A 24910-nucleotide genomic window follows, 5' to 3' on the forward strand; every position below is an offset into this window, starting at 1 on the left:
TGTGTGTTTGTATGGGCAAATATTGTCAACAGATTCTATGATTTTGTGGAAAATTTAAGTTGATAAAATTGTAATTATAATTAATTTAAACTAAAATCTAATTAAATTGATTACCCTACCCTCTTTACAATACAGTTTAGAAACCATATATATAATGTCATTTACACGTGTAATATGATCAATTGGCAATATGAAAGATTTAAAATATTTCTATTTGCCATGAACATTCCTTGTTATTTTATTTTATGGAGCATGTACTCTGAATAAATTCAAAATAGAATATGCTTTTTATTGTGCCATGCCAAAATGCTATTTAGTAAAACTATGATAGAAAATAAGACAAAACTGGAGCATGCTAAAAACAGAAGTGGTTAAGCTTACCACCAAATAAGTCTTAGATATAATGGCAGTATCATAGTTTGCTACTCACTTACCACATGCCAGACAATATTCAAAAAGCTTTGGATATTTAATCAACAAATTTTATCTTCACAAGATAATCTGCATGTAGGCACCAGCAATATTTACAGGTTCATCTGAGGTAATGGAATAGCATCTTTCTAACTGTTCAGGCAAAGACTTAAAAATGATCCTGAAATTTTCTTTTTATCTCAAACATCTCACTTCCAATCTATCAGCATAATATGTAGATTCAAAACACAGGATGAAGTTGGAATCTATTTGTCAACATTTTTTCCTGCTACCACCTCGACCTAAGGAACCGTTATTTCAGGCTTAGAATTATCCTTGCAGCTTCCTGGCTTGTCTCTGATTGGCTTTATCCCTATAGAATCCAAATGGCAACTGAAGAGCCAGAGCAGTAGTGTTACACAGTAACTTGGATTATCATGTGCTTCACAAATAGCACAAGACTTCTCATCACACTAAGAGTGAAAATGAAAACTTTTACAAGAACTCAGTGGTCCAAAATGATCTTGTCCTCATGTCTTATTTCAGTGAACTCACTCGTTATTCTCTCAATCATGCTGATTTTGTTTTGAGCTCATGCCATCTTTACTCTTCTGGACACATTATTCTGTATATTGCCTGGAATTTTGCTACTCTCTTTTCTTCATTTTGAATCTTCCTTTTCATAGACAACTGAATTTTTTTCCCTTACTCTATTCTTGGTAAAGACATCTTTACCAATGTATTTAAAATTGTACCTCTTTCCTTTCCCCTTTCATGCTTCATTTTTTCCCATAACAGTCATCTCCATCTCTGCCTTTTTGACATATTTTTCTAATGCATTTTTTTCTTGTCTGCCACCCCCAAAACTATCATATAAGATTAATAAGTGCAGGATTTTTGCTTACTTTGTTCAACACTGTAGCTGCAACATCTAGATCCATGCCTCAAAAAGTGTTTCTGAATGCTGAAATTTTACAGGTGTTGAAATTGGTGCACAGACAGATTAAAAAACTGGTTCACCAACACGCCACTGGTCAAAAAAAGCAGCACATATTTGATAGTCTAATTCTAGTGTTCATATTCTTCATAATTACCTTATGATAGGACATTTTCTACAAGGTTGTACCACAGTTATCAGAATTGGAAAAAAAAGAGTTTTTCGTTATATTAAATAAAGAATTATATAAAATACCAGTGGCTTTTGAAAAGTGTATGTTGCTCACAGACATGCTCTAGAAATAGTGATACCAGACAGTGTGATCTTGATAGTATTAGCTGAATCTTCTCAAACATACAGGCACAGTCTTATTCACAGAAGGAATAATTCTGCAAAAGAAATAACAGTTTATCTGATGACAGTATTGTTCTTCAGAGAGAACTGTCATAGCCAAGGTACAGGTAATCATGGTGTAACAGTGGGATTCAGAAGCGAGTGACTCAGTGAAGAAAAACGTATCCTTGGTTACAAACTGGAAGACGTCAGTTGACTAAGGTGTGTGAATGGCCTTTCTTCACAAAGTAGTAAAATAAACTGTTTCTTTTATGTTTTTGGACTGTTATTTCCCAAATGTCATCTTCTTCTGCATTGTTGAGAAGGTTGATTCTTTTTTAAAATGTTTGGTAGAATTCTGTCAAACCATCTGGGACTTGGTCTACTCTTCAGTGTCTACTTAAGATAATTGAAAGCAGAAGTTCACTTAAACACTGGCATGAAAATATTCATAAGCATGATGAATGATAGCCAAAGAGTAGATATAACACAAGTGGCCATAAGATGACAAATTAATAAACAAAATGTTGTGTGTCCATGCAATGGAGTATAGTGTGGCAGTAAAGAAGAAATTATGTACTTATACATGCTTTGGTGAGTGAACTTTTAAACCTTTATTATAAGGAAATAAGTTAGTCATGAAACACATGATACTACATTTTATGATTCATATGAAATGCCCAGGACAGGCAAATTTATAGAGACAGAAAGTTGATAGTGGTTTCTAAGTTTGGGGATGAGAGAATGGGGAATTATTGCTAGCTTCTGCAAAGTATCTTTTAGGAATGGTGAATATACATAATCTTTTACATACATTATGCATCATGAATTATATATCTTGAGTATATAATACATTACAGGTGATATTTATGGTACGTAAATTATTTCTTAAGAAAGTTCCTATATTAAAAATACCTCTAAATATTATTTACATTAGATAAGGGAAAAAAGGTCATGTGGACAATTTTTTAAAGTGAATAAATCCCATAAAAATACAGTAAGGAAAATAGGAGAAATACATAAAAGAAAACAGAAATCCCTGTGCCACAGAATGTGACTGTATATAGAGATAAGATTGTTGTGAAAGTAATGATGTTAAAGTGAGAGCTTCAGGGTGGGTCTTAATCTAATAGGACTGGTATATTTATAACTAAATGATATTATGACACAGATACACAGAGAGACAAGAATGAGTGAAGACACATAGGAGAGACTGCCATTTCCAAACCAAGGACAACCTCCTGAGAAGAAATCAACCCTGGGTATACCGTGATCTCAGACTTCTAGGTGCTAGTAGAGTGAGAAAAAATTTCAGTTGTTTAAGCCACTAGTTTGCGGTACTTTGTTGTGGCAGCACTGACACTTGATTACAATCACTATCAGCATATATGAATGTATATGTACATATGCGTGCTTATATATGCATATGTATCTGAGAGGGATTTAGTAAGAAGCAAATGGATGAAATGTATTTTTTGCATGAGTGGAAATTGCATAGGTGGAGGTATGATTTTGATCTTTATTTAAAAATCTCTAAAAAGAATAGAAATATACGAACAATGTTTTATAGTAAAGTTTAATTTTTTTTTCGGTCTTTCTGCCTTTCCTAGTGTCGCTCCCACGGCATGTGGAAGTTCCGAGGCTAGGGGTCTAATTGGTACTGTAGCCGCCAGCCTACACCAGAGCCACAGCAACGCGTTCAAATCTTTGCTTGCATGTTGTCTTTGCTTTAAGGCTTTCCACCTATTTAAAATAACACCTAGCCTTCTCTAACTCCTTTCCCTGCTTTATTTTTCTTTTTTCCCATTTCCTTTTTTTTAAATTTTATTTTTTTATTATTATTTTTTTTTATTTTATTTTTTTTTGTATTTTTGCTATTTCTTTGGGCTGCGCCCGCGGCATATGAAGTTCCCAGGCTAGGGGTCGAATCGGAGCTGTAGTCACCGGCCTACACCAGAGCCACAGCAACGCGGGATCTGAGCTGAGTCTGCAACCTACACCACAGCTCATAGCAATGCCGGATCGTTAACCCACTGAGCAAAACCAGGGATTGAACCCTCAACCTCATGGTTCCTAGTCGGATTCGTTAACCAACTAGCTATGATGGGAACTCCAAAGTTTAATATTTTTATCATAACTTCCTTGTATAGCAACAATGAGCAACACTCTTTGTTTCTTTCAATTTAACGGTTAGTGTGAAAATACACTTTATTGACACACCCATTTTCCCCAAACACTCTCTTCATTGCCTCTTTGACATCTTTGTTCCTTAAACTGTAGATAATGGGATTCAGCATGGGAATCGCAATGCTGTAAAATATTGACACTATCATGTCATGGTCCAAGGCATAGCTGGAACTTGGTCTCACATACGTGAAGAGGATGGTTCCATGGTAAACTGACACTCCAGTTAGGTGAGAACCACACGTAGAGAAGATTTTTCTTCTCCCCTCAGCAGAATGCATCCTCAGAATTGCCAGTAGAATGAAGGCGTAGGAGATCAGGACAATCAGGATAGTGACAAGCTCAACAGGGCCCACGCAGTAGAAAAGGAGAAGCTGGCTTGTATAAGTGTCAGAGCAAGAAATAGCCAGGAGAGGAGGGATGTCACAAAAGACATGTCTAATTTCATTGGTTACACAGAATGATAGGCTAAATGTGGCCACTGTGTGCACAGAAGCATTCAAAAGGCCACCAACATAGGATGCAATGACGAGTGTCACACAGACTCTGGGTGACATGGTCACTGAATACAGGAGGGGGTTGTAGATGGCTACATAGCGATCATATGCCATTGCAGCCAAGAGAAAGCATTCGGTGGTCCCAAAAGTAACAACGAGAAACATCTGGGTTCCACACCCAAGGAATGAAATGACTTTATTTTTGGATGTAAATTCTACTAACATGTTAGGGATAATTACTGAAGAAATACTGGCATCCACACATGATAACACACCCAGAAAATGTGGTAACTTTAGTGACATTCTTCATGTTGATATCTTATAGAACAAGCTTGAAGGATATTCATAAAATTATAATTCATATTGTTATGACAAAAATGAGCAATATTGTGACTTAGGAAAAGTGAAATATGGTCTCATATGTATTTGTTGGAAATGTATAACTTCTCAGCAGCAGTTCCAGAGCAGTGACAAGATGGTGGGTCAAAAGTCGGTGCCATTCACTATGGAATCAAATGGAAGATTTGACTTTTCACTCAACTGGTTCATGTCATTTCTAAAAACCAAGTCAAATGATTAATTTACTACTGAATTCTATTAGCTATTTTCCTATTAGATCACATTAAAACACAAGGTGAAGAGCTAAAAAGATTCCTCATGCAATTATCATATTATCTCAAAAATAGAATACATACTAAATTTTAAAATGTGCTAAAAAATTGAATACTTAAAATAACTTTAAATCTAGAATGTGCTAAATAAGGTTTTATTTAATAGATCAATTATTTACCAAAAGGTGCTATTTTGAGCTAATCTCTCTAAAATTTTCCAATTCCGTTAGATTATTCTGTAAAAAACTAATCAAGTTTTTTTAGATAAGCCATGATTGAATATAAAATTATATGATAATGCCTGTTTAATTCAATGTGTTTTTTAAATTCTTAGCATTATATTGTCCTTTTTAAGTAAATATTTGGTCTTTCGTATTGTTTTGGAAACCTAAATTCTTGACAATCTCTATATTTATCTACACTCTCAAAACTCTATTTTGCAAATGGGAGAATTATTTTAAAAATAAGACATATGCTCTTGTGCTAGTAGTAATATGTTTGGTTGTATATTGATTTTTTTATTCAATGAAATAACAGCTGGGTAATTATTGTCTAGAAGTAACAATTAACCTCACAAAGATAATTAATTAAAAATATAACAAAAAAGACATAAAACTTAACAGCTAAGAGTGAAAAAATTACAAGAAATGAAATTTAGAATATATAGAAAAATAAATTTTCTTATATTCCCCTGGTTAATCAACTAGGAGTGAAAGTGTTACCTGGACATGAATTCAAATTTCTATTATTTATCTATATTATTACATTAGTTGGAGGATGGATTTTATTCAAGTTACTTACCTTATTTTATATATCTACCTATATACAATTTGAGTCAGTCTTGGGGGCACCTAATCTGTTGTAAATAATATTCTGTACATTATTTAAATTCATTATGAAAGTTAACCTCTAATTTCAGTATTTTAACATGAACCCCACCAATGAGGGAAAAAAACATTTGGATTAGAAATAGTGATGGAAGGCCAAGAAAGTCTGTACCAACAATCTCCTGGAAAAAACAAAATCAGGATGACATAGAAGAATTGTCAATATCAGGAGAAAACATTTTCATAGAATTATTGGAAAGGCATAAAAAATAAATACTTGGGAGTTCCCATAGTGGCTCAGCAGTAATTAACCCCACTAGTACCCATCAGGACATAGGTTCAATCCCTGGCCTCCCTCAGTGTCTCAAGGATCCTGCATTGCAGTGAGCTGTGGCTGTGGCTTAGCCCTGCAGCTAAAGCTCCGATTTGACAGCTAGCCTGGGAATGTGCATATGCCATGCATGCGGCCCTAAAAAACAAAGCAAAGCAAAAATAAAAAAGAGAAAGAAATAAAAAGAAAAAGATAAGAAACTCTCATGTGAGACATCAAAGAAGGAAGATTTACCTTGAAGCATATGTATCTATGTATTATAAATAAAAATTACAACAAAACAAATTAGAGCATTCAAACCACTAATTCTAATTAACTGAATATTTTTGAGCTGTTCATGTACAATACAATGTTTTAAATGCACCAGTTCATTTAAGAAAGATCTTAGCACATTGATTAGAAAATCCCTAAATATATATTTTTTTTAATTTTAAAAACATCATGAGGAGAGAGGACATGACTATTATCCAAAGGAAGTTTCAGAAAAGAGTTCATGTCGATAAGGTAAAGAGCAGAAATAAAAGAAATAAAAAACAAACTTGGATGAACATAATGAAAGCAATCGATGTTTTGATGCATTTAGGAGCCACAGGCAAAGTTCAACTGCGATTACAATTCTTGCTGTCAGTTCAATGATATACCTGGGATGAGGAAAATTACATAGGATTTGGAATTTGAAAGCATTTGCTTCTCACCTGCTCCATAATTAAAGGCCATATATGATATTAGGCTTTCCCTCCAAGCTTACTCCTTTTTCAAATAGCAATAAATTTAAATGACAAAACAGATACAATAGTGCACAGCCAGATAGATTAAATCCATAAAAGAATGAGCATTGACAACAATTTCCTTTAAATATGTAAACTTTTGTTATAAAGCTAAGATACCTGTACAATTGAACTTTTGTCATCACATGTATTTATTTTCTAGTAATAGCAAATATTGGGTGACCATGAAAATGTTACCACTAAATCATTAAAAGACATAGCTGAACAGAGCCTTAAACTAGATATTTTATTCTTTCATGTATTATATTTCTTTTGTCATTGTTAATGTGCACTTAATCTATCAGATTAACTCCAATTAATTATATTTTGAATACAATTTTTCTGAATCAGAGAATAAAAGGATTTTGTGAATTCTATCATCTGTCAATAACAAAACAAAACACGCACACAAATAACCACAATCCCATTTGCTATTTGCAGTGGCCTTAATTTCACTTTTGATAAATAGGATAATAAAAATTGACAATGTTAAACAATTTAGTTAAATTTAAAATGGTCATTTCTGTTAGATGAATATGATTAAGTCAATATTAATATGTGTTAATACCAAAATAACAGCTATTTGGGGTACACCTAAGTCAATGTTAGAGTATGTCAAAAGGGCTCAGAGTTGTAAAGAGAAAATGGCTATTATGCCTAAAGAATTTAATAATATATGATCAATATTTACAATTAATGTGAAGTCACTCTCAAACATAGAACTTTAATAAGTAAAAACACTGCACATATCTTGGGCTCTGCATTGAAACAATTTACAAAGAAGGTGCGAAATAATAACAGCCATTTATTGAGCTGTAAGAGTGGACTTTTGCATGTGTAAGTTTATTTCACCTTTATAGCAATGCTCACAGCTAATAATTGCCAGAGCCAAATCCATTCCCAGAGCTTTTTACCATTTTCCTGCCTCTTATTATATCATGGCTTCATTTAGGACTTTCCCCTCACCCTCCCACACCCACTGAAATAAAACAAAACATGATCTTTGATCTATCTGGCTATTTTTTAAGCCATTAAGACCAGAGAAATATTATGAAATAAGTAGTAATGTAAAGTGGCTTCGTTTTATGTAGGTAGTAAAATAAGCATGGAATAAATATTGATTATTTTCCACTTAAAATATAAGCCTCAAGATAGTTGAATGGGTCCAATGTTTTCTTGGCCCATGTTGATAAATTTCCTGATTATTCTGCTTTGAACAGGTCTATCTTCTTCCCGAAGGAAAATGTAAACTTACAGTCTATTGGGAGCATTATCATTATCTCTATAAACATAACTTCAATATTGTCTATTTTGTTTTTATTTCAGGATGTATCGCTTTCAATTTTTAGGCAGACACTGCACGTCAGATGGTGATGAATGCATTCAATTGATCAGTGCAATAGTTAACAACCATTGGGCTAATTACTAGGGATTTTATAACATACTTGACTCTGATAGTTTAGGTCCCACCTCCTAAAACATTCAGAAAATGACTTGAACATATTTCCTAAAATATTTGGAAAATGACCTCTTACCTGTGGAACAACAAATGCAGGCTTAAGTACATTGTGAATATGGTTCATTTAGATTGCTTATATCCATTTACTTAACTGTTGTTAAAACCCACAGGGAATGCCCCAAAGGGAATACTCCCCAATTATCTTCCTGCTCAAAATAGTGACATGGTAATTTAACAATAAAAATAAATAAATTATTTTGGAATAATGTACTACAGGTTGAGGTGTATAAAATGAATAAAGTTTGAGATAAGAAATCTCAAGCTATGAGACATATTCTTATACCATACCTCTGTAACTGGGTAAGCAGTAATTTTTTTGATAACCAGTATCCTCACTCTGGCAATATATGTTCTTTCATATCACAACAAGTCTATATGGTAAGCTACAACAATGTAAAACCACAGGAGTTCCTGTCGTGGTTCAGCAGGTTAAAAACCCAGCATAATTTCAGCGAGGATGTGGGTTTCATCCCTGGCCTCGTTCATTGGGTTAAGGGTACAGCGTTGCTGCGGCTGTGGTGTAGCCAGCAGCTGCAGCTCAGATTTAATCCCTAGTCTGGAACTTCCATATGCCTCAAGTGTGTCTCTAAAAAAAAAAAAAAAAAAATACAGTGTATCTCTTGCAGAATCTAACAGATAAGTTTACAGTCAATCATATTCATTACACATTTGCTCTGTTCAAAATACAATGTGCTGTGGTTTCAATGAATAAAGCAAACATTTTGAGCTCATCAGAATATTACTATTTAAGGTAATAAGAAAAGTAAAAAAAAATTCCTGGAAATGTGGAGGAGACATCAAAAGTTTAAAGCCCTACAGTACTTTATAAGCCATGTAATTTGTGAATCCGGAATATTCACTTATAGTTCACTTAAATTAAATAAAAAAAGATCTACTATACACACATACAATAAGTACACATACACATACAATAAATACACACACACATCTAGAAGAAAGAGAGGGGAATTTAACATTTATGGACAATGGAGATCCAGTAGAATTCATATCTTTCTTCAATATTCCACATGCTCTCAACTCTTACCCAGGCTCAGAGTGTTACAAAGGGACTGTGGAAGACTAATACAGTTTTAAGGGTCATTGAGGATTTCATAAATAAGCAGCACATATTCCATCTGAAAAGGACAGGGTTTTACCTAGAGAAAGACAGTGCTGAGAAGAGTACCAATTGAATGGGGTGAGGACAGTAGGAAGGAAAGTTTCAACAGGGAGGGGCTTCTGGAAGATTCAGGACTCAGAAAGTAGTGTTAAAGCAACATACATGCTGCTTGGTTCATTTGACTTGGAAACAAACAAACAAACAAAAAACAAACAAACAAAAAAGCAACATACAATGTCTAAAACCCAAGGTCCATGTTTGGAAAGCAAAATCTGTTCAGCCATGAGAAACAATAGGTAGACAGTACTTTTGAAATAAACTTAGCTCTGAGAATTAAAGTAGCTATGCAATAATATTCTAAGGCCATCAAAACACAAACAAAAAATGCAAGAGTAATTTCTTAAACATGAACCTAGAAAAGCTACCTTGATGTAATCTCCAACTTCCTGTGTCCCTCCTCTGATAGTCAAAATGCCCATTCTATTCAGACACTGAGAGAACAAAGGGATTGCTATTGAACTTCATACAAGGATATTTTATTTGCAAAATGTGGGGAAAAATTTACATCCCAATGTTACTAAAATCAGAGCATAAAATAAGGCTGTAAAACAATATAGAAGCAATATGTGGATTTAAAATAATATAAAGTGATTTTTAAAATGACTAAGCACTGGAGAGTTCCCTTCATGGCTCAGCAAAAACGAATCTAACTAGTATCCATGAGGATACAGTTTTGTCCCCTGGCCTTGCTCAGTGGGTTAAGGATCTGGTGTTGCCGTGAGCTGTGGTGTAGGTTGCAGATGTGGCTTGGATCTGACATTGCTGTAGTTGTGACGTAGGCCAGCAGCTACAGTTCTGATTTAACCCCTAGCCTGGGAACCTCCATATGCTGCAGGCATGGCCCTAAAAAGAGAAAAAAAAAAAAAAAGACTAAGCTTCAAGGAAATCAAAATGAGATAATGAGACACCAGGAGTATGGCAGAAGATGATTCAGAGTATTCAGTATAGTCATTCAAAAAATAGAAGATAAAAATTTAGAAATCAAGTATAAAGTGTTAAAATGCAACAGTGCCTAGTCACTATAGAACGCATATTTAATGAAAGAGAAGACAGAGAGATACAAAAAATACTGATTCCAAGAGAAGAAAAAATTAAATTGATATAAACTGCCATAACTAAATGTACTAAATTACAATTTTCAAAACAATTAAAACATGGCTCATAAAGGGTAATATTAACACATAGCAATAATTTATAGCCATCTCATTAATGGGCCTTTCATAAATATCATAGACTTAAATAAAGAGCATTGAAATAAGAGGCTTTCATAGAGTTTATTAGCAAAGTAACAACAAAATTATTTCAATTACTTTTTAATTTTATTAAAGAGAATATGGAGAAAAAAGTCCACCCGTGCATAGAATAAGTGTCAGTTTGAAGAATTTTTTCAAACTGAACATTACTCTACAAATGAGACCAAGTTTAAGTAGAACATTGGAACACATAATAATTCTCTCCTTTTGTCTTTGAGTTCCAATCTCCCCTGCAAAGATAACCCTATTCTGCAGCAAAGATTAACTTTAACAGTTCTTTTTTTTAAAGCCAAAGCTACTGAGTTTTCATATTAATATTAATTGCTACCAGTTATATGGATTTTAACAGACACATACAATTGTGTAACCATATTCATGAAATAGAATATTTCTATCATCCTTAAAAAAGTTCCATCTTAACCAATTTATAGTCAGTTATCTCCCTCCCCTCACCTCAGAATTTTCAGGTGTATTCCGCATTACTGCAATTTCATCTTGTCCACAATGTGATAAAGGTAGAATCACATTTATACATCCTTTTAGTTTGACTTCTTTCACTTAAAAAGATCCATCCTTGTACTCAGGTAATACGAGCCCTTGTTCCTATTAGTTGCTGAATTATATTCCATCCTAAAGAGGTACCACAGTTGCCTTATCCATGCAATAATTAATGGACATTTGGAATAAAGTATTTCTAGTTTTAGAATGTGGTGACTAGAACTGCTCTAAGCATTGGCATACAGATCTCTTTGTAGAAATGTTTTCTTTCCTCTTGGGTAAATAACACAGTGAGATTACTGGGTGGGCTGCACAACCTTGCTTTCCTACCTGCAGTGGATGAGAGCTTCAGTTGCTCTGCATCACTGTGAGTACTTTCTATTATCATTTAAAGCTATATTTTTAAAATTCTAGCTGTTCTATTAGATGCTATGGAATCACATTGCAGTTTTAAATTTTGTTTCCCTGATCACAAATGGTGTTGAAAGTTATTTTTTATCAGCTTATTTGCTATCTGTATATCTTCTCTGGGGAAGAGTCTGTTCAAATTTATGCTCAATTTATTGCTTATCTTTCATTTTCATATTGTTGAGTTTTTAAAGTTCTGTGCTCTGGATTCAAACAGTTTTTCAAATAGCGGTTTAGCAAACATTTTACATAAATCTGTGGTTTCCTCATTTTCTCAAAAGTGTCTTTTACAATGCATATTTTAAATGTGATGATATATAATTTATCATTTCCCCTAGGTTTCATGAACTTCGTGTTTTATACAAAAGTTTCTGACCAACCCACAGCTGCAAAACTGTTGTCCTATTTTTTTCTCTAGAAATATTATTATATTGAGGTCTAAGTTTCCTGCAAGGATTTTCCTGAACAACTTTGTCAAAGATAAATTGACTATATTAGGTGAATCTATCACTGACTCTTTTCTGTTCCATTGACCTGGATATTTATCTTTTCACTAACACCACACTCGCTTGATTGTTTTAATTTTGTGGCAATTCTTGAAATCAGATCATGTGCATATTACTTTATTCTTCTTTTTCAAAATTGCTCAGACCCCCTTAGATTCTTTGTCTTTTTTATAAATCATAAATCACCATGACAATTTTTGCAGAAATGCTTGCATTGCATATATAGATCATTTGGGATTACATTTAATGGATATATCCCTTGTCACAAATGGGCTGTGTATCAATATTATCTTTATTTCTTCCTTCTTTCTTTTCTTTCTCTCTTTCTTTCTTTCTTTCTTTATTTCTAAAATGAGATTCCATGGCCAACATTCCCTGTCTTCTAATTTAGAATCACTGGGTGTGAAGCTGATGTATCTATGTATTCTTCACAAGTTTTTAAAGATTCCCTTTAAGTATATACCCTAGTACTAGTCTATGGATAAGTCTAAAGGGTCTTTAAGACATGATGGTACACAGCTCAAATGCTGACCTTTATCTCTACTAGGTATTTAATATTCTAATGTCTTGTTACATAGAATATGACAATCATCTGTATAAGGTCCCATTGCTATTGTCAGCACTTTTCTGTTCATCTATGTATATATTATTTACTCCATTAATTACAGAATGTTTTAAAATGTCTTTACTATCATTTAGCAGTGTAGCACCTTTACAGTTAAATGAGTATAGATATGTTTATTAAATGATTATGAATCCTTCATAGCTTATCATTTTGTATTTCCTTATGTATATGTTTATAGAAGTTTGAAGGAGGTAAACAGGTAATATCCCCAGGAAAAAGAAACTGAATTTCAGAGAATTTAAACTATCAATACATTGGCACATGCTTTTTAGTATCAGAGCTAGAAATGTGTCCCATATCATATTTTTTTTGTCTTTTTAGGGCTGTACTCACAGCATGTGAAGTTTCCCAAGCTAGGGGTCTAATTGGAGCTATAGCTGCTGGCCTACACCACAGCCACAGCAACGCAGGATCCTTAATCCACTGAGCGAGGCAAGGGATCGAATCCCCAGTCTCATGGTTCCCAGTCAGATTTGTTTCCCCTGAGCCATAACAGGAACTCCTGTCCCATATCATTAAATTTATTTTCCAGTCTAATGCATATACTTTTTCCAGTGAAAATCATTTTATACTGGAGGCCAAAGTGAATTCACGTAATAATTTTTATCATGAAGTTCCTTGCTTCAGAAACATTCTCTTGTTTATCATGGAAAAAAAAAATCCTCTGTTTCTTTTTGGTCCCAGGAGGAATTAGTGTGTTCTCTCCTTGGGCCATCCTGTACATTTCAGGAACTTGAGAACCTGGTATAAAACTCCAAAGGTTTAGTATCCATAGCACAGCTTAATTAAATGAGCAGTTCATTTCCACAGGTAAGATAAAATGTTATTCATTACTTACAAAATATATCAGAAGTTACAACCACGAATCTCAACCTAGATTATGTGTTTTAGTCTATAAATCAAGATCAAAAATTTTAGTTTACTCAGCATTTAATAAAAATTAAATGAGAAAACTCCAGGGAACCTAACAGGGAACATAGGAAAGACTCTTTACATGTTTAGGTCAATAGGTTTGTAAGTTAGACATTTTATTTAATTTCTTTGTTGGAAGATAATTTAAGTCAGAATAAAAGCAGTGAAAATAAACAGTTGAATTTCAAATTTAGAAAAGCTATTAAATGGAGAGAAAATGAACTATCAACCAACCACTGGGTATATGACCTTTAGGGATAATAATAATAATAATAATTTTTTTTTATTTTACTAGCTTGATAATTGATCTAGAAGATATTCCAGGGTTTTATTTCTTTGTTTGCTTTTGTTTTGTTTCATATGACATGATACTATACATAGAAAACACTAAGGACTCAACCCCAAAACTACTTGAACTGATTAATAAACTCAGCAAAGTAGCAGGATATAAGATTAACATTCAGAAGTCAGTTGCATTTCTGTATACCAGCAATGAAACTTTAGAAAAGGAATACAAAAATATGATACCTTTTAAAATTGCACCTCACAAAATCAAATACCTTCCACCTGACCAAGGAGGTAAAGACCTATATGCCGAGAACTATAAAACTTTAATCAAAGAAATCAAAGAAGATGTAAAGAAAAGGAAAGATATTCCATGTCCCTGGATTGGGAAAATCCATATTGTAAAAATGGCCATACTACCCAAAGCAATCTACAGATTCAATGCAATCCCTATCAAATTACCCAGGACATTTTTCACAGAGCTAGAACAAACAATCCAAACATTTATATGGAACACAAAAGACCCAGAATCGCCAAAGCAATCCTGAGAAACAAAAACCAAGCAGGAGCCATCACTCTCCCAGACTTCAAGAAATACTACAAAGCCACAGTCATCAAAAACAGTGTGGTACTGGTATCAAAATAGACAGACAGACCAATGGAACAGAAGAGAGAACCCAGAAATAAACCCTGACACCTATGGTCAATTAATCTTTGACAAGGGAGGCAAGAACATAAAATGGGAAAAAGAAAGTCTATTCAGCAAGCATTGCTGGGAAACCTGGACAGCTGCATGCAAAGCAATAAAATTAGAACACACCCTCACACCACGTACAAAAATAAACTCAAAATGGCTGAAAGACTTAAATATACGACAGGACACCATCAAACTCCTAGAAGAAAACATAGGCAAAACACTCTCTGACATCAACATCATGAATATTTTCTCAGGTCAGTCTCCCAAAGCAATAGAAATTAGAGCAAAAATAAACCCCTGGGACTTAATCAAACTGATAAGCTTTTGCACAGCAAAGGAAACCCAAAAGAAAACAAAAAGACAACTTTCAGAATGGGAGAAAATAGTTTCAAATGATGCAACCGACAAGGGCTTAATCTCTAGAATGTATAAACAACTTATACAACCCAACAGCAAAAAAGCCAATCAACCAATGGAAAAATGGGCAAAAGACCTGAATAGACATTTCTCCAAAGAAGATATACAGATGGCCAACAAACACATGAAAAAATGCTCAACATCGCTGATTATAAGAGAAATGCAAATCAAAACTACCATGAGATACCACCTCACACCAGTCAGAATGGCCATCATTAATAAATCTACAAATAACAAGTGCTGGAGGGGGTGTGGAGAAAAGGGAACCCTCCTGCACTGTTGGTGGGAATGTAAACTAGTTTATATTTTAGACTTTAATCCAGGCTCTGCTAGTAGCTATGTCTCCTAGAACAAGTTATAGATCAGGTGATTCTTAGATTTCTTATCTAGAAAAAGATAGAGAATTAGTTTGAGGTTTGCTGTGTATATCACATAAGATAATGTACACAAAATTTCTTATACATAGTGGCTACTTAATGGTTGCTGCTATCACAGCTTTCTGTCTTAGGCTTAGTGTTGGTGGCACTCTTCTTGTGGATGTATCATACTTTGTTTCCTGACTGTATGAGGTTGAGGAACTAATTTGATTGTAGTTTTTCAGAATGATCATGTTTTGCTAAAAATCTGAGATCTCTGTTTTGATCTTTCTAGCCTCTCTTTCCTAAAGTGAAAAAGTAAGGCACAAACACAATCAGCTCCTTAATTACTGACAGAAATTCTTGCTTAAAGAGTTGTCTTCAAATGAGTAAATAAACCTCATAGTTTTAGCTATTATCCTTCAGGTTCCTTGAGTAAAGTACGTAATTGTTTAATGGGACATACTTTGGATTAAAATATACCTTCATTCATAAATCACCATCTTGAACTATAGATAAATCAGAGAAATTAAGGAAATTATCAAGGGTGAAATTTCCAGAGGAATTTAGGCAAACACACTATTATTTTACTGTCATCCCAAAGTCAGAATGCCAGGACAAAGCTGTATTTTTAAGGTTCTTGATACCGTAGAATATTAAGGTTCAGTGGGTTTAATCTCATGAGAAAGGTATTTTAATACAATTTAATATCATGTAACAACAATGATTAAAACAAGAAAAACTTCGGTTTGGTGCTCATTTGTTGTTCAATGATTTGATGAAAAACTTTTTTAATTCTTATTAATATTTTGTAGGTAATAAAATTTAGAAGTCTTATTTCACATGTATTCATCCTTCACATAAATGAAAACAATTTAATTTTACAAAACATATTTAATGCGATTCGTAAATAAGCACTCTGCAATCACACTATATTCATGTAGCTGATTAAGACATGCACAAAATTTTGGTCTATCTTGGTTATTCTTTAGTTTGAAGCATAAGGTTACCTTTGCAAGGTAATACTAGATGCTAAATCTGATATTTTAATATAAGGTATTAGAGCCAAAATTAACGTTCTTTATCTTCTACAATTGTGCTATCTCAGACACATCAGTTAAATAAAGGTTAGAATTGTAGTGAGGCTAAAAATACGGCCTCTATGTTGTAAAAACATGTTTTTTGATGAATACCTTTAGTAGATTACTCATTTATATATTTTTAAAAAATCGTTTGTATATTTTTACTTGTTTGCCCTGTGCTTATTCCTAGCTGCCTAATTTCTTCTTAGTTCCTGATACTTTTCATAAATAACCCTTTTTTTTTTTTTGTTATGTAACCCATCACTTGAAAACAAGAATGAGAAATGGACAAAGAGAGTGAGAAACTTTTTATAAATGATGTGACTATTTTAGGACACCAAAATAATACTTTGATACTAATTTGTATTATTACTTGATGATTTTATATTATTGTATTTAAACAGATCTAGAAATTATATTTGTGTTTATGTGTGTTAATGTGTGAGTTGTTTTTAAGTATACAGAAGTCAAAATTTAAATTTATTATTTTTTACTCTAGAATTCTCTAAGAATTAAATGATGATTTTTTTTTCATTTGATACTCCCACTTTTAAAAAAGTATGTATTCTTTGTATTAAAAAAAAATCATCCACATGGATCTGGGAAGATTTTTTGGGAAAACAAAGACAAGTAGCTGCTTTCTTTTTCTTCTAAGAATAGTTTTAAGCTGATTTTCTGATTCCTTCTTGATGTATGTAAAATCTAAATTTGATAAAAATATAACGTTTCATGTCATGAATGTAAACTACTTATACTCCTTTAAATACATTTTGGTCTTTGACATACCATAGGGAAAATTAAGCTCACAGTGCTGAAATCTTGCTCCTAAATATGGTAGGTGCAATATTTATTATTTTTTCAATGATGAAGACTTTCAGTCCAGGTGCAGGAGACTCCTCAGTTTCTTTCTCTTTTTCATCCACACTCATGGCACATCAATGTTTCCTGACCAGGGATTAAATCTGAGCTGCAAGGGCAACCTAAGCTGTAGCTGTGTGACAATGCCAGAGACTTAACCCACTGCACCTTAACCAGGCTAGGGGTTGAATCAGAGCTACAGCTGCCAGCCTGACCACAGCTACAGCAACATGGGATCTGCACCGTGATGAGACCTACACCATAGCTCATGGCAACCCTGAATCCTTAACACACTAATGCCAGGAAATGAAGTTGCAATGTCATAAATACTAGTCAGGTTCATAACTCGCTGAGCCACAAAGGGAACTACTCCTTCTGAATCTTTGAACCACTTCTAGGGTATGTTTAAAATGGTTTATCTTTATCTTGGACATAAAACTTGGGAAGAAGCCATTGTGGAAAACACTGAATGTTGAAATAATTTGTGGGTGGCTTAGGCCTCTATCCAACAAACAATAAAGTCAAACCAGATATTCGAGGAAGCGCAGTAAAACTAATAACAAAAGAAAGCATGCGAATTGTATTTAAAAGAAAGTTTCCTCAATTGGGAAATCAAAGATACCCTGAATAATTAGCAAAGATCAGATATCATTTCCTGTGCTCAGATGCTTTGGGAATAACCAAGACATTACATTCAAGTTCCCAGGGTACTGTCTCCAAGGGGAGAGCCACTCATAAATTCCTCTGACTGCAGTCAGGCTAGGAATCACATGGAGGAACACGAAGGCATCCTTGTTTTAGGTGAGTAGATGGCACTGATTAGCATAATGACTAGGAGAGCTCCAGTGACAATTTTCAACCTCTGTCTTCAATTTAAAATTATAGTTATGAGTTTTAGTTGCTGATGCCAAACTGAACACACTATACCATTAATGTGATTTATCTTTTCATAACTATAATTCTGGAGAAAGCACATATTTTTACCACTGGTATTGTATACTTTGAAGGGAGTAAACAACCTTGTTTCTATATGTTATGAATTAAATGCAGGGATTCTAGCTCATAACCATTCTGAAGTTGGAATAAGTATTTCTTGAAAGCTCCACCCAAGATCTTGGCTAAGCAAAGATGCTGATAGTTAGGGAAGAGTTATTGATACTGTGTCTATGCCTTAGATTGTAACAGTTTCTGGTAGGGCTTTCAGTTATTCAGGAACATGACCTTACTATTAACTCTTTACATCATGCATTCATAGTTTTATTTGTGATGTAGATATCCGTGGCCTCTTTTTGTTATTCGTAAAAGAGACTGTATTTTCAGAGTGTAAATTTCCCCAAGACAAGACTTAGTCAAGGAGTATATAAGATTTATGTCATATATAATGTTTTTTGGTAAATGATTCTACCAAATATATGTATGTACATACTTGCTTTTTGGTACATGATACTTATTTGGTAATATATGCTTATTTGGTAAGTGATTCTAGGAAGAAAAGTGTGGGAAAAGGGTGTGTGAGATTGAGAATGGAGAAACCTAATAAAGGGTGCAAAAAAAGGAGTCAATTCCTATTGTATTTTTTTTCACTTTTTAAAGTTTAATTGAAGCATAGTCAGTTTACAAGGTAGTGATAATTTCTGCTGTACAACAAAGCAATTTCATCAAACATATACACATCCATTCTTTTTCAGATTCTTTTCCCATATGGATTATCACAGAATATTGAGTAGAGTTTCTCTGTGCTATACAGCAGGTCCCCATTGGCCAGTCATCCCATATACCACAGTGTACATATGCCTATTCCAAACTCCCAGTCACCCTTCCTAGTCCCCCACAGCAGTGACAACACCAGTTCCTTAATCTGCTAGGCCACCAAGAAACTCACAATTATATATTTTAAATAAAAAACATTTTGAAAGATATCAATATTCCCACACTGATCATATATTTTTAATGATATTTTGCTGACAATCCATAAAAGGACTTTATAGACCTTGTAATGACAACCAGGACATCACAAAAATAAATAAATAAAATGGCTATTATAAATCTCAGGTTGCAAAGGTTTCTAAATTTGACTACAGGTTCAACAATGGAGGTGAGTCTTGTTTTAAATGGTTCTATGTACAATTATTGGATTTATCTTACACAAAATGGCTTTGAATACTAAACTTTTAACAGATGAGATCTCCTGAAACCCACCATCTCTTCCAATGGTTCTTCCCACAGTTATTGTCCTTAATGGCTTGGATGGACAAGTGGAATCAAACTGTGCTGAGTGAATTCATCCTCATGGGAATCACAGACCTGCGTGAGCTGCAGGCTCCCTTCTTTGGGCTGTTCCTCAGCATCTATGCCATATCGGTAGTGAGCAACTTGGGCATGATCATCCTCACCAAGGTGGACTCAGGTCTGCAGACACCCATGTACTTCTTTCTCAGACACCTGGCTTTCATTGATCTTGGTTATTCAACAGCGGTGGGACCCAAAATGTTGGTAAACTTTGTAGCTGATCGAAATACAATCTCGTATCATTGGTGTGCTATACAGCTGACTTTCTTCATCTTGTTCATCATCAGTGAACTTTTCATTCTGTCGGCAATGGCCTATGACCGCTACGTGGCCATCTGTCACCCTCTGCGCTACACAGCAGTTATGTCACAAAGAGTCTGCTGGGTGCTGGTAGCAGTCCCCTATCTTTACAGTGTCTTTCCTTCTCTGATAACCACCATAAAGATATTCATTTCGTCCTTCTGTGGCTATAACATCATCCGTCATTTCTACTGTGACAGTCTCCCCTTGTTAGCTTTGCTGTGCTCAAGCACACTGGAAATCGAGCTGTTCATACAGATCTGTTCAGTGTTTAATTTGGTTTCATCTCTTCTGATCGTGCTTGTATCCTACATATTGATCCTTAAGGCCATCCTCAGGATGAATACCGCCCAGGGCAGGCACAAGGCTTTCTCCACCTGTGGATCTCACCTGACAGTGGTCATTGTATTATATGCAACTCTATCCTTTATGTACATGCAGCCCAAGTCCAGCCACTCCTTTGACACTGATAAAATGGCCTCTGTGTTTTACACGTTGGTAATCCCCATGCTGAATCCCATGATCTACAGCTTGAGGAACAAAGAAGTAAAAGGTGCTTTGCGCAGGATATGGAAAAATCTGCACAAACACCCAATACGAAACTAAATTTGAATGTGTGCACAATACATTCAACTATACAGAATGGTTTGTTATATGTGATTAACTATTAGAAAGCTGTCTTGTGTCAAAACATGAAAAATAGAGACTTTTGTTTTCGTCTTTTAGATGTGCAGGTAGTGATGATCCCTTTTAATAATCAAATTAGTATTAAAATTTATGTGGAAATGCAAATGATCTAGAACAGCCAGGAGCAATATGTTAGTAGAAGAAAGATTCCAGAGGATTTCTAATAGCAGATACCAGTTCCTTAAATAAGACTAAATTATGTTCACAATTGTGTCACCAGTGCATATGTGGACAGAGATACCAATAAAATAAATGAAAATAAATTCAATAGACTCACCCATATAAATTCACTTGACTTAAACCAATAGCTCCATTGAAATATAAGAAGGAAAAAAGAGTTTTTTCAGTAAATTGACCTAGTTCAATTAGGTTTCCTATGAAAAACATGGACCATAGTCATTTGCTTGCTTCCTATGTAAAAATTAAATGAGATGTATAAACAGAAATGTGCAAGCTAAAATCACAAAGTTCCTTGAAGAAAGTAAAATAATATTTTTATCATTTGGGACAAGCAAAGATTTCTAATACAGGGTATAGAAAATGATAATACCAAAAGATAGATCATATCACTCTTTCCAAAATTAAATATTTTTTTAATCAAAATACGCAGTTCAAGGGGTTCCCATTGTGGCACAGTGAAAAAGAATCCAACTAGAAACCATGAGGTTGCAGGTTCAATCCCTGGCCTTGCTCACTGGGTTAAGGGTCTGGTATTGCCATGAGCTGTGGTGTAGGTTGCAGATACGGCTCGGATCTTGCATTGCTGTGACTGTGGGGTAGGCTGGCAGCTCCAATTAGACCCCTAGACTGGGAACCTCCATATGCCATGGATGTGGCCCTAAAAAACAAACAATACAAAAAAAACAAAACAAAATACACCATATGAGAGTGAAAAAGGAAATCCCAAGACAATGTATTTGAAACACATGAACCCCACAAACAAAGCACTGCTATGAGTAGTTTGTAAAAAATGAATCCAGAAGACATTAAATGTCTAACTTCTAAAATCAGTATGATCCAGGAAGTCAACTTATTAAGGAGAAAAAGGGCAAGGTATCTGAAGAAACACTTCACAAAAGAGTGTGTCAAACCATCCAAACAATACATGAATATGTTTCAAAAAATTATTGATTATTAGCTAAGTGCAATTTAAGATTATAATCTCATATCACTATACACCCATCAGGATCACTAAAACTCAAAAATTCTTTGAACAATTTAAAATTGCATATGAACATAAAGAAACTAATATTTTTCATTGCTTGATGGAGTGTTGCTATAAAATCTTTAGAAAAATAAAGAACAGTAAATACTAAATTTTAGTTGTGTATTCTCTGTGGTGTAGCAATTCCATTTCTAAGTGGTTAGGTCTGCTGGAAGATAAGTATTAGCTTATCTTGGCAGATATTTTCATTATAGATGTTAGGTAAAAACATCCCAGATATTATGGGTCAATATATAATGACACATTCAGTGTTCAAATGTCTTCCACCTAACAATGCAAGAAGGAGTAAGGGGAAGGGAGGGGCCGGGGGGGGGGCAGTTTGAGGACAAGGAAGAGTGGGAGACAAATAAATAGATACAATATTAAGCAAAAGATAGCAGACTCTCTTGAAGATTACCAATATAAACAAATATGAAGGATACTGAACTCTACTCATAAGATACCAACTTTGTATGTTAAATATTTTTTTTGTTTTCATAATATGTGATACACTTAAAGGAGATATGTAAGCAAGAATGTCAGATTGATTTCACACTTAGAATTCAAGTAATGCAATTAATATCATTATACAATAAAAAATAAAGCAGGTTAATGAGAAAATTCAATACCCATTTGTAGTAAACTGGCTAGCAGGTCAGAAAAGCAAAAAAAAAAAGTTTATAATGATACTCTACAAAATTTCTACATATAGGGATAGGGTGAATAGGAAGAACACAGAAATTTTAAGGTAGTGAGAATACACTATATGACATTACAATGATGGTTATATATCATTACATTTTTTAAAATCTACATGAAATATCTAATGTAATAATGAAACACTGTAATCTGCTTCTCTGAAATTGATCTCAGGACTAGGAGAGCCAGTCTCACTATTTATAGTCAGTATATATAAAACACAGTAATTGGTTCACTATAATAAGGAAATAAAGGTACAAAATCAAGAAATCCCAAAGAGCCATTTAAAAAAATTGATGACTGTTACAATTAACAACAGAATGATCTCTACATAATGTATTAACAATAATAGATGCATTTAGCAAAGTTGCTGGATACAAAAATTTAGAAAAATCAATTTTATTTCTACATCCTACTCACAAAAATTTGAAAATAAAATTGAAGGTTTTTAGCACTTACAAAACTGTAAAAAAGAAACCTAATTTAGTCTAATTTAGGAATAAATATAGCAACAAAATTGAAACTCTCAGAAATCACAATTTAACACTTTTTTTTGGCCATTCTCCCACGTATGGAATTATCCTGGAATTGAACCACAGCAGAGACATAAAATCCTTAAACTGTTAAGCCAATGGGGAATGGTAAAACAATTTGACAAACATTAAATAAATACATATATGAAAACTGATACCAAAGTTGTCCATGAAGTGGAAGACATTACTGCAACAAAGTATAAAATCTTCAGATTGATCCATAGGTTCAATATTATGCCAACACATATCCTCCCTCCTTTTCCTCCCTCCTTTCTTTCCTTCCCTCCTTCTTTCCTCCCCTCCTCCCTCCCTTCCTTCCTTCCCTTCGTCTTCCTTTTAGAACTGTGAAGGCTTATTGTAAAATTGATTCAGAAAGTAAATCACCATAAATATCAAAGAGAATCTTGAAGAAAGAGAAGACATTTACAAAAGTTACATGTGACATGGCCAGATATTATGGCCTACTATAAAGGTTTTGTAATGAAGAAAACATTTTTGTGAGGAAAGACCAATCAATAAAATAAGTAAATCCAGAAATACATCCACACATCTACTGTTACCTGACTTATGCCATTTTCCAAAACAGAAGGAAATATTTTTTCAATAAATGTTATTAGGAAAGTTGCATGTTAATTTTGAGAAAAACGTAAAAGAATTGGACGTCTACACAAGATCCTGTACAGAATCAATCTACCTAGATTAAAGACCCAAATGTGAACTGCAAACAACAAACATTTGAGAGGACAACATGGTGGGAAATCTTTCTGATATTGGAATATGCACATTTTTTTAACCAGAACACACAAAGCAATAACGATATGAGATTTTTTAAAGATTAGTTAGACTATTTTAAGTAATAGAGTAGAATAAAAGAGAATGAATAATCTAGAACTACACATTACAACTTATTTAGTATATTAAGTAAAATAACCCAGATACACCCAAAAATAACATATTGTATTTCCTTTATAACAAATAATAAAAATAGGTGAAAATAATTTGTTGTTAAAAGTCAGAATATTATATTTGTGTGTGTGTTTGCATGAGTGTATGAATGTGTGTATAAATATAAGGGGACAGGGAGGATTAAGATGGCGGAATAGAAGGACTGGAGCTCAACCTCTCTCCTAAAAACAACAAAATTCACAACTAAAGACTGAGCAATCTCCACCCAAATGGACTGGAAACCTTAAAAAAGATATCCTACTCCAGAAGAAAAAGAGGAGGCCACATCAAGAGGTAGGAGGGGCGATTTCATGATAGAAACAACCCCATACCTCCCAGGTGGGAAGCTCCATAGACTAAAAACTAACTGGTTCACAGAGATTCACCTACAGGAGTGAGAGTTCTGAGCCCCACATCAAACTCTCACCTGCAGGGATCTGGCACTAGGAGAAAGAGCCCCTGGAGAATCTGGCATTGAAGGCCAGTGGGACTTGTGCGCAGGAGCTTCACAGGACTGGGGGAAATGGAGACCCCATTCTTAAAAGGCACACATGGACTTCCAAGTGCACTGGATCCCAGGGCAGAGCAAGGTCTCCATAGGAATCTGGGTCAAAGCTGACTGCAGTTCTTTAAAGTCATCCTGTGAAAACAGGGGTGAATGTGGCTTGTCTTGAGGGATGGACATTGAAAGCAAAGCTCTTGGGAATATTCAACAGCTGCCTTCCTCTGGAGGTGGCCATTTTGGGATAATCTGGCCCC

At 34.2% G+C, this 24910-nt stretch overlaps 2 protein-coding genes across 2 annotated transcripts; one reads left to right on the top strand and one right to left on the bottom strand.

Annotated features, from left to right (window-relative positions):
- Window positions 1-1290: 1290 nt before the first annotated feature.
- Window positions 1291-13184, bottom strand: LOC110258888 (olfactory receptor 1094-like). The gene is made up of 3 exons (XM_021082129.1): window positions 13136-13184; window positions 3917-4646; window positions 1291-1375 (listed from the first exon to the last, which is right to left on the bottom strand). The coding sequence occupies exons 1-3, from the start codon at window positions 13182-13184 to the stop codon at window positions 1291-1293; spliced, it is 864 nt and encodes a 287-aa protein (XP_020937788.1).
- A 6557-nt stretch (window positions 13185-19741) lies between these two features.
- On the top strand, window positions 19742-20689 carry LOC100522603 (olfactory receptor 8K3-like). The gene has a single exon (XM_013987632.2). It carries the CDS (start codon window positions 19742-19744, stop codon window positions 20687-20689), a length of 948 nt encoding a protein of 315 aa, XP_013843086.2.
- Window positions 20690-24910: the final 4221 nt, after the last annotated feature.

Source organism: Sus scrofa, unplaced genomic scaffold (assembly GCF_000003025.6).
Source record: "Sus scrofa isolate TJ Tabasco breed Duroc unplaced genomic scaffold, Sscrofa11.1 Contig53, whole genome shotgun sequence".
Taxonomy (NCBI): domain Eukaryota; kingdom Metazoa; phylum Chordata; class Mammalia; order Artiodactyla; family Suidae; genus Sus; species Sus scrofa.

Coding starts and splice junctions, on each gene's coding strand:
- LOC110258888 (XM_021082129.1), bottom strand. CDS start 13,184: ATGGGACACATTTCTAGCTCTGATACTAAAAAGCATGTGCCAATGTAT. Junction 4,647..13,135: donor AAAGCATGTGCCAATGTATT/GATAGTTTAAAT, acceptor TAAAGTTACCAC/ATTTTCTGGGTGTGTTATCA. Junction 1,376..3,916: donor AAAGAGGCAATGAAGAGAGT/GTTTGGGGAAAA, acceptor GTAAAATTTCAG/CATTCAGAAACACTTTTTGA.
- LOC100522603 (XM_013987632.2), top strand. CDS start 19,742: ATGGACAAGTGGAATCAAACTGTGCTGAGTGAATTCATCCTCATGGGA.